This window comes from Neofelis nebulosa, chromosome X (genome assembly GCF_028018385.1).
Source record: "Neofelis nebulosa isolate mNeoNeb1 chromosome X, mNeoNeb1.pri, whole genome shotgun sequence".
In the NCBI taxonomy this organism is placed as follows: Eukaryota; Metazoa; Chordata; class Mammalia; order Carnivora; family Felidae; genus Neofelis; species Neofelis nebulosa.
In genome coordinates, this window is record NC_080800.1 from 16,501,291 (window position 1) to 16,512,432 (window position 11,142).

The 11,142-nt window shown below is 40.9% G+C and overlaps 1 protein-coding gene across 6 annotated transcripts in view; it reads right to left on the reverse strand.

Annotated features, from left to right (window-relative positions):
- RPS6KA3 (ribosomal protein S6 kinase A3) overlaps positions 1 to 10,476 on the reverse strand; it is a 120,474-nt gene extending 109,998 nt beyond the window's left edge. For 3 of the 6 annotated variants that reach the window (XM_058713835.1, XM_058713834.1, XM_058713833.1), the window contains exon 1: positions 10,012 to 10,110. Coding sequence is in view for 1 of the 6 variants with exons in the window: in XM_058713832.1 (XP_058569815.1) it covers positions 10,012 to 10,080 (69 nt within the window). In the remaining 5 variants the exon portion in view is untranslated. Of the gene's footprint in view, positions 1 to 10,011; positions 10,409 to 10,455 lie in introns of those variants that run through there. The other 3 variants (XM_058713836.1, XM_058713838.1, XM_058713832.1) reach the window with 3 other exon arrangements.
- Between the last annotated feature and the right edge of the window lie 666 nt (positions 10,477 to 11,142).

An 11,142-nucleotide genomic window follows, 5' to 3' on the forward strand; every position in this document is an offset into this window, starting at 1 on the left:
CATTAAATATAGACTTAACATATGACCAAGCAATTCCGCTCCTAGATATATATCCAAGAAAATTGAAAAATGTATGTACAAAATGTTCTCAGCAGTATTATTCACCATAGTCAACAAGTGGAAACAACCCCAGTGTCCCTGAACTGAGAAGTGGATAAACAAAATGTGGTATATCCACAGAGCAGAGCATTACTCAGCCCCCAAAAAATGAAGCATTGATACATGCTATAACATGGATGCATTTTGAAAATATTGCTAAATGATGTGAGACACAAAGGTACATATTATATGATTCCATTAATACGAAGCGTCCAGAAGAAGCAAATCTATAGAGAAAGTAGATTACTGGTTGCTAGGAATGGGGACAAGAAGGAATAGGGACTGACATCTAATGAGCATGGACTTATTTCTGGGGTGATGAAAATGTTCTGGAATTACTGGTTGCAGAACCTTGTGAGCACACTAAAATCCACTGAATTGTATACTTTACAAGAGTGAATTTTGTGGTATGTAAATCATATCACAATTTTTTAAAAATTTAATTAGGGCTATTTAACCTAACAGGTAAAAAAAAAAAAAAAACCCACACAAAGGAAAAAACCTGCCAATGATTATGCAAAACTTCTTTAATTTCCTTTTCTTATACTGTAGCAAGATAGATGGTAACTTTTTCAGACTGAATCATATCCTATTTTCTGATACTTTGAGGGAGTGTCAAATACACTTTTCTGAAAAGATGCAAGTATAAGGAGACAATGATTTAATAAGTGGCAATTCAAAAACAGAGCACAGTTCCCTGAGCATACACCTAGGGACTTCTATGTGAAGAGCTGATAATTAACATCTGGGCAGCCCCTCCTTTTCCAAATACTGTAGTTTTTATTTCAAATGTTCATTTGTAAGACAGCTGTTTAGAAATACCAAAACATTTTCCTGTACAATGTCACACTGTTTCTCAGGCCAGCTCACAAAAGCCTATTTAACCCATAGTATATTTGGAGAGTAATACCCATTTCACTTTTCTAACTCTACCTATACTTTCCCATAGAAATATCTTCTCATGTAAACCACCTAGAACCTTTCTCCCTATAGGAGATTTCATCTTGAACAAGTCACTCACCTACATGCTGTTCTCAACTCAAGCAGGGTAGTCTAGTGGAAAGTCAATGGAATTTGCAACCTGTGATAATTGGGTTTGAATCCTGCCTTCTCTACTTACTAGTTGTGCAACCAAGAGCAGCTTAGTTAACCTTTCTAGGCTTCCTTTCCTCATCTGTAGGTTGAGAAGAATTAGATCTACCTCATTCAAGTTGATATAGACAGTGTCCATTCAGAGAGGGCATCCAGTAAACATTAATCTATGGGATGTATCAATCCACTTTTCTAGTATTAATTAGCACAGTATAGTGAACAAAATGCAACATTTTTTGGTAGCTTAATTTCCCCAGTGCTTGGTGTTATCACTTCAATGATAAAGGTCACTGTAAAACTAGCTAAACTGTAGAAAGTGCAAAATGGTGATTTGAAGAGCATATACCACGTAGTAGAGTTTATAAAAAATCTTCAGAGTAGTTGAGGAACAAGACAAAGCTGATTAAACATAATTTGAAAAAGCATAGTAAATATGTTTTCATTTAGAAAAAGCTTTAGCCTATTAATTTCAAAATAACAAATAATAGAATGCAGGGCTGAAAAACATTGGTGTAGAAAAAAAGTTGGATTTGTACTAATCCCATAATCTAGAACTGTGCTGTTCAATGTGGTAGCCAATAGCCACATGCGACTATTTAAATTCAAATTAAATTTTTTAATTTTTTTTTTTTAATTTTTTTAATGTTTTTTATTTATTTTTGGGACAGAGAGAGACAGAGCATGAACGGGGGAGGGGCAGAGAGAGAGGGAGACACAGAATCGGAAACAGGCTCCAGGCTCCGAGCCATCAGCCCAGAGCCTGACGCGGGGCTCGAACTCACGGACCGCGAGATCGTGACCTGGCTGAAGTCGGACGCTTAACCGACTGCGCCACCCAGGCGCCCCAAATTCAAATTAAATTTAAATTCAGTTCCTCAGCCACACTAACTACATTTCAAGTGCTCAATAGCCACATGTGGCTAGTGACTACCAAACAATGCTGATCTAGAAGTTTTGTTTTGTTTTTAAGTGAATCTTTCAATTATTTTATATTGTTTTCAAGCTCCTAAAAGTGAAAAATTGAAATAACGTTTTGGGTAACAGAGGTGTTTAGCATAGGTCCTATGACATTTCTGGAGACAAGTTTTCTCCCAAAACACTGTATGTGAGATACACTGCAATCTATTATGTCAAAGTGATCTTTGGCTTCAGACTTATTCAGACTTGACATCTACTTCTAACACATATCAAATGACAGAACCAAGTTTCCTGTAACAAGCTTTGTGGACCACAGGATTAGAGGCAAGCTCACAGAGATCTAGATGACCAGGTCAGGTTTGAAGATGAGACCATCATTATCAAGATTATAAAAGTCAATTTACATGGTAGATTAAACATTAACTAGTTTTTAAGGTATGTAAGATACCATGGATATACTAGTTAAGATAGGGAAATCTGATTTAAGTTATGCTACTGCTGTTAATTCTATTCATACTAATAGAAGAATGACAGGAAGTGTAACAACATTTTTGGTTTACACATAAATGTAGGGTAGCTAATAGTCAGGAAACTAGCACTATTTCATGAAAAAAAAATCCCAACAAAAATCTCCAAAAGACAACATGGACACCTAACTCCAGGAGGGGCAGCAGGACTAGCTTTCCATCTTATAGCTGCCTGCTCTTTAGCTTATTCACAGTCCTTTCTAGCTGACACCTTCCAGAGAGGAAGGTAAATATGCAGAGCAGGCAATGCCAGGAAGTGAGCCATTCAGTCACTGTACACTGAAGCATAAAACACTGTTTATCAGTAGGTAATGTGTCCAAAATGCCCTCGATCCCAGAGGTATGTGTATACGACACACAGAGATCATGAAAGGGTAAGGATGTTATTTTACATTATTTGGTAAGCTGCAAGTGTAACAAGGTTCCCAAGTTAAAAATGACTGCATCAAATTATCATTAACCTTAGCTGTTTTCTAGTAACTGCAAATTACAAGCAATTAATTTAAAAAGGAGAGTGGGGGAGGTAGGCAGGTTGATGGCAGCATAAAGTTGCCAAATGATAAAAAGAGTTTTTAAGAATTAAGAATTTGAGACATAAGTTACAGAGCAAGTCAATATAGAAACCACTTAATGAGGGCAATTAGCTTGATATTATGGTAGAATATGACCATTAATTTTCAGAACATGGAATAAAAAAGTTTAAGTTATCTTAAGCTTTTATTTAAATTATATTTAAATGTTTAGCCCACTATTAAGATGGAAAATTGTTCTACAATCTAATTTGCAAGATTTCAATCCAAAATCAAACAAAAACTCTTGACAGTTAAAGAAAAAAGCTTTGATAGAGTCAATTAAACATAACAGCTCATTTGCAGGCAATACTGGATCATGTTACTATAGTTATCAGACTGTCCAAAACTGTCCTTCAAAGCACTTGTGTCCTTTGAGACTTCAATATGGTTCATGAAAAAGGGGTTCTGACATCAAGTCTCAAATGCTGTAGGCTATATCCTTTTTGCAGATTCATCATAGATAACATCATCTTCAAGGTTCTATGAAGTTATGCAGTAAAGACATTGGTCAAACCCTGTTTAACTCTATAATTCCCAAATTCATTTGATTAGGTCTCACTCCTTTGGTTTGTATGTTTTCGGTTTTGGATGGCAGAGATGGTTGCTGGGGCACAGATACACCATTATTTCCAGAGACTTCCCAGCTAAAAATGCTGTATACCCTACATAAAGTTCTTTAAGTACAAATACCGCATAACAGACCAAATCCAAAGTATTATATTTCTAGACGGAAAAAAACAGTTCCTCATGGCATATTCAAATAACCAAAACAAATGTATTTAGAGTAATGAGGAGGGAGGTGTGCCATATTAATTTCTGTCCCTAAAAAGTGAAATTAACAAAATCAATCCTAAAGTATAAAAAGTGTGTACATTTTGTTTTGATATGTTTTAGAAAGTAAGTTAAAATTCTACTTCTTGAGACTATATATTGACTTCATACATTTCTTCAGGGACATACTTCCTTCAAGAAGTTGACAACCAGGATACACCAGGTTTCATCGATTATAAGACACTATCATGTGTAAGATACACTGTTATCTTCTATATCACTACAGAAAAAAAAAAAAACACTGCTAATTGAACAATGGTATGCCATGGACTATGAGATGCCTTCCAATTTGACCAATGTTGAAATGTGAACTTTTCTTTCTTCCTTCTTCCACACATATTCTTCAAATGTTCTTTATCTGTTTTCCCCTTTTAAAGAAGCTATCAAAGAGGGGAACAATACAAAAAGGGACAAGATTCAAGAGATTTGCATTTACCATACCCTTACAGTTATATTCGGATATTATAACGACTCTGTTTAAACAGATCAAACGAATCATTTTTAATTGCTCTACTTGATTCTGAAAAAATCACCCCAGAGGAAAAACAGAGAACTTCCTCAGACAATTCGGTTAGAGACAGGATTCATTATATTACTTATTAAACACTTAAACCATGCACTGAACCACCTACCTTACATATATTATCATTTCATTTAATTCTTACCACAACCCTATGAGGTAGGCATTATTTCATCCCTCTTTTTACACATTAGAATGTTGCAGCACAGAGACCTTAAACAACTTGCATAAGATTACTAAATTATTAAGTGGTAGAGCCAGGACTCAAAACCAGGTCTGTATGGCTCCAAAGCTTAAGTTCTTTAACACTTTGCCATACATTCAAATTATCTCATAAAGTGCCTTCTCAATTTCAAGGAGATAAATAAAATTGAAATGTTTAATTGCTAGCAACTGATATATAAAATGTATGAAAAACTTGTGTCTTATATGGATACATTTTATCCTAAATCTGCTTCATAAAATGCATACATTTGTGTTTTTTAACTCTATATTTCATAACAATTAAAATTTATAGTTATTTTATCTTTGCTTTTATGTTATTTGGCATTAAACTGACAAACTGGAATATATGAGCTCTGCTAACTGTTCCAGATTAATGATATGGAAAACTGTATCAATTCTGAAGTGCAGGAGGGGAAGACATCTAATGCCAAGAATTAAAATACAGTTGTTTGTATTTTCTATTATGTGAATTGGGGAATCAGATATATAATATATATGTCTGCACAATTGTATCCCAAGGCTTTGAAAGTTGTTATCCACCAAAACACATAAACAACTGAGCTCTATCACACTCATGCATTACCAAGAGACCACCAAGATGTCACTGTTGTACACTGTAATCTGAATCACTGGGTCTAAAGCATCTGGTCTGCACTTGGCAAACTGGGGCCTTTCACGTCACCCAACATTCACAGCCTGGTATATCACATGTCCCTGAGCATGGAACTCTAGAGCAAATCTTGTTAATGATCACAATGGTATAAACTTCTTAGTACGTGACAAATTTTTTAAAAATCTTTGCAACAATTCTGCCATTCAGACTTCTGATAAATCATCTGCTACATTTTTGATCAATCTGTAATTCACTGATTATCATGTCCTAGGTCAAGAGTGAACATCCCAATTATGCCACTCTCCTTACATAAAAATAGGATATACTCATTGTGATTTCCTAAACATATTTTTAAAAAGGCAAAGTCGGGGCGCCTGGGTGGCTCAGTCGGTTAAGCGGCCGACTTCGGCTCAGGTCATGATCTCGGGGTCCGTGAGTTCGAGCCCCGCGTCGGGCTCTGTGCTGACAGCTCAGAGCCTGGAGCCTGTTTCGGATTCTGTGTCTCCCTCTCTCTGACCCTCCCCCGTTCATGCTCTGTCTCTCTCTGTCTCAAAAATAAATAAACGTTAAAAAAAATTAAAAAAAAAGGGCAAAGTCTGCCTATACTTGTTTCTTTAAGTTTATCTCTTTATGTTAAAACTTAAATGTACCAAATAAATTTCACATTTTGGGTCAACCTAATTAGTATAGGAAGAGCTGTCAAAATAAAACAAACTTTCCTAAGTTTAACAAAAACTGACATCCTATATCATAATCAGTGAAAACAATGAAGTGTTCAGTAATGTGTCACAGTTATTACTAACAGTTGGCATGTAACAATACCTGTCCTGTCCTCAGATCTTCACTTGGGGGAAAGAAAAAAACCCTGAAAGGTGGTACAAATGAAACAGGAAAAGGAAAAGAAACTTAATGAAACATTTTTTTTTTCAAAATCAATGATCATACTTTAATAGAATGTTCTTCCCTACACATAAAATATAAGAAACCTAATATCAATATAGTAGAAATACTATAGAATCCAATATGATCTTTGAAGATAAAAATGGATGGACATCCACTGAAGATGGTTTCTAACACAAGGGTCTCAATTTTTTATAAAGAAAATATTTATGTAGTTAATATTTTAATTCATTTTGGGTACTTGCTATTTAAAAGAATTCAAGGCGGCTATTTTTATACAGCACATTTCTATAAAGCAAACATAACCTTAGTTTTATTATTTTGGAAAACTGTTCTTATTTAAATTTACTATCATTTATCCTTTATTGAAAACTGAGAAAAAGTGTCACTTGACGTCAGGCTTATGATCCAGTAAATGTTATCTCTGAGATAAGGTGGCAAGGAATTTACAGAAGAGTCACAGTCCTTGATACCCATCTCCTAAACAGTCAGATACTCAAAAACATACTAGCATCTTTCAATAACTCATTAAAGAGTTGTGAATTCACCTGGACTACTTAGGAAGCTATTTTGTTTTTAATCTTGTACCAACCTTGACTGCTTACATAGTACTTCCTTTATTATCCTAAATTTGCTTCTTTAAACATTTGGCCTAGTTCTAGCCTATCACGTTCTGACCCATGTTTGAGTTAACCACAAGGGTTTTTTTTGTTTTGTTTTGTTTTGAACATCATGAAACCCATGTGAGGTTTGAAAGCAGGAAGGCCATGTAAAGGAATGAAGAAACTGCCTGTACTGTCGGTGAGGTACTCAGGTCTTTTAAGATTGTTCATATTTCAATGTAAGATTAAAATAAGAACAGAAAGAAGATTGATAATCACTCTATTCCTGACCATCATAATTCATTCAGTGGTCATCTACTGGGTCCATAATACATATGTGCCAGGCACTGTGTTAAGTGCTGAGGATACAGAGGAAAAAGTCTCTGCTTACAAGATTTCACAATCTACTAGGAGATACGAGGTGACAAATGTAAATTCCTATAGAGACCAACCCTGAAACCTTTCAGCCTGGAGAGAAAAAATTTGATGTATTTACTCAAATAAATGACTTTCAAAAAACCGATTTTATTCTGGTAAAATAAAATTACTCTCTGGTAAGTACTCCTTACTGAGGAGGAGATGGCATAATAGTAGGCATAATAATAAATCCAATATTAGACTTCTGAATGAAAATTCTCAACCCTTTTCCTTACTGGCTCCAATTTCCAAAGTTGTAGCAGAAGTAATTTACTTGAAACAGCTGAACAACTAAAGGCAAAATATCTACAGTCAATTTTTAAAAATCTTTTTAAAATTAATCTGGGCAACACTAGCTCTGTGTGACATACCTTATGCCAAAATATCAAGAAGATTCTTTGAACATGGCAAATTATGGAATCCTATCTGCCAGGTTCTGGAGACCATGACAGTAACTGAAATAACTAGGCTTTAACAAGTGAGACTGCTTATAATATCATAACTGTTTCTGAAAAATACATGACCTCTAACTACTGGCTTATTTATTTATACCCTAAATTTTTCCACAAAGGATTGGAAGCAGCTAATATAAAGCGAAGCACATGAATTACATGCACCTGGCTTTGAATTATGGCTCTGCCGTTTACTGTTTATAATCTTTGGGCCCTTAACTTCTGAGATTCAGTTTCTTAATCTGTAATAATGAGGACCACAATCGTACTATGTTGGGTCATAGCAAGGATAAGATGAAATAGCATGTAGTATCTGGCATATACTAAGTGTCAGTTTTGTGCCTTCCTTATCCAAAAGTATGCTATGTAGAAAAAGGATAAGGTGGAATTTTAAATGATTTTTTTAACACATTGATACGTGCCAAGCAGAAATGTGGACTGATTATGAGTTGCAAATGTTACCGTTTGCATGTAACAATCAGGCTCAAAGCAAATTCGATTTCTTTTCACAAGGTCAGCACTTTGAGAACATGTTATTAACCTTTTAGCTACACTGTTTAACGCAAAAAAAAAAAAATATGAAGGAAAAAATGAATGAAAAGACCCTATTGGCATACTGATTTTCACACTATCCATTCAAAGAATGATTAAACGTTCTAAATTCAATTTTCTCATAAAACATCTATAGAATTAAACGGGCTAACATAATTTTAAATGTAATTCTGCTAGTCTTATAAACGTGATTTCCTTTAAAAAATATTCAGTAACTTATCTCAAGATCTTTTCTATTGAAGAGCAGGGTTTAGTTTAGATTTTAAAAATATGGTCCAAGTCACAAAATACTAAGTACCAGTCGTAAGCAGTATTACAACTCTGCTCACGTTAGGAGAGCAAGTAAACATTTTAAGCAGCAGTGGAGGTGACTAGGAAAAAAACTGAAAAGCGATTTGAACTGATCCCCCTCCCCCTCCATTATACCCGAGAATACAAGTGTCCCGCATCTCAGATCAAACTGAGCCTCGGTCTTACTGACGTAACCGGTAACCCTATCCACCTCTCACACTGCGGAGGCCGGCAGGGCAGCGGCTGCCGCCAAGTACACCACTCATCGGAGCCTGCCCCATTCCACCCCCGCGTTTCAGTCATGCTTTCCAGAAATGGGGTCACTCACTAACTATTACACACACGCAGCCTATCATCCTGTAATCCCCCAAAGTCCGCTGCGGGGACAGAAGACAGCAAAAAGTCAAGAAGGAAGAATCACAGACAAGCCACCATCAGGAATTAATTTTCCACTTCGGAGAGGAGCGCTGATGCCCAGGAGTGGGTCTCGTCTGGATTATTTTCGCAGACCCCGAGTTGGTTCTGGGACAGGGGCGGCTGCAAAAGCTCGATGCTGTGCTGTGTCCAGGGAAATTCTGTTTTGCCGTGTTTGGGTACACTGTTTGGGTTTTGGGCACTCGGTTGGGTGTCTCAGGGACGGTCACCCCGGGCGAAGAAAACCTGAAAGCCTTTTACGGCGGCTGCTGATCGCCTTGAATATCACCCTCTCACCTCCACGGACAGGAAATTCGAGTTAAAGCTCCTAGGGACGGGGTCCTTGAGCTCAGTGACCTCAGATATGGGGGAGGAGGAAGGACCTCAGGCTTCCACTTTCCCCTTTGCACCAGCAGAAACCGCTGCGGCAGACAGACTGGGGGAAGGCAAAAACCTTGGCTGTCTTGCACCCCTTAACCAAAACCCCCACAGGTCGCCAGCCCTGCCTTGGGCCCTTCCAGTCCCCGCGCGCCCGACTCAAAGCACCAACTCTCTCCCCTGGCCGGACTCGAGAGTCCCTGCTCCCCAATGAACCCAATCCATACCCCTCCCTTACACCCCAGAGTCACCAGGATCCAGGGGGGGCCCAACCAGGCAGGGCCAAACTTCCCAACTCCTCTCCGGCCCCCGCTCCGCTTCCCGCTCCCCCCACGCAAAGTTGATTAAAATCGGCTTCTTGCAAAGCCCCAGCGCCCACTCCAAACCCCACGCGCCACCACACCACAGCCCCCCGAGCGAGGGAGGGGAGGTGCGGGTGGAACAGAAGGGCAAACAGACCAACCCCAACTACCCAAACCGGAATCACGGACCAAGGGGAGACGCGAGCGGCAGAGGAAGGGGCCAAGTGGCCAGCTCCAGGGAGGGGAGCTGGCCGGCGGGGGCGAGGGGAGGGGCGCACCAGCCCCCGACCGCCGGGCTGCACTCACCTCAGCGCTGTCGGACGGGCTCTCCACAGCCATCTTCTGCCACGGGTCCGCCAGCTGCGCCAGCGGCATCTTCCCCCCCGGCCCGCCGCCTTCACCGCCTCCTCCCTCCCCGCCCGCCCCGCGGCCGGCCCCGCTCTGTCGCCACCCGAGCCCCACGACAGCAGCGGCGGCAGCAGCAGCAGCACCAGCGCCGGCTGCCCGGGAGAGGGCTCGGCGCCGACACCGAGCCTCGAACGCCGCGCGCCTGGCTGACGACGTCCGCGCGCCAAGCGAGAGCCTCGCGCCGCTGCCGGGCACCGGGTCTCGCCCCTTTCTTCCTCTCCTCCTTCCGCCGCCGGGACTACAGCTCCGCCCCCCCCGCCGGTTCCCGCGCCCGCTCCCAGCAGAACAGCGGCGGCCGCGCGCTCCCCCACTTCCGCTCACAACATGGCGCCTAAGCGATACCTGTCTCTCAAAGCGAGGCTCTGCCGCCGCCGCCACCGCCGCGCGCACCCGGGGGCGGGGCTTGAGAAGACACGCCCCCTGCCGCCGCGCTTTGCCCCTCCCTCCTTCCTCGCCCTAGCCGGAGATTCTGGGCCTCGCCTACTTTCAGGAAGGGCGAGCCGGAGAGATCTGGAGGCGTCGGCGGGTGGTGGGGGAAAGAAGAGGGAAAGGGCAAGAGGAGCGAAAGGCTAGAAGCTTTTAACTGCCAAGGGTCCGAGCAGGTCGGAGGATACTTAGCGATGTAGAAAACAGTGGCCCCGCCTAGCTGGGGAGAGAGATGGGCGAGGTGCAGTGAGCGCAGTCCGGTGCCAAGGACCCGGGGAGTGAGCGTGGGGTGTCTTTTCGGTCTGACTCCTCGATGGGTATTTGTGGGCACGTCATGTCTATGGGCACATCCTTTAATGGGCCAGGACCCGCCCTATCCAGGCTCACACGCTGAGCATTCACCTGCCCCCCCCTCCTTAACGCACCCCACGACGGGGACACGTAAGGCTTTGTGCCCTGGAGCCCCCTGGAGGTTTGGCTCTCGGTTTAAGGCTCTCCAAATCGAGGCTCTTGTTATATTTTTAATGTTTGGAATGTATTTGTCTTGCTTGAGTTGCCCCCCACCCAAAGTCTGCAGAGCCCTCAGGCATCATCAGCCTCAGC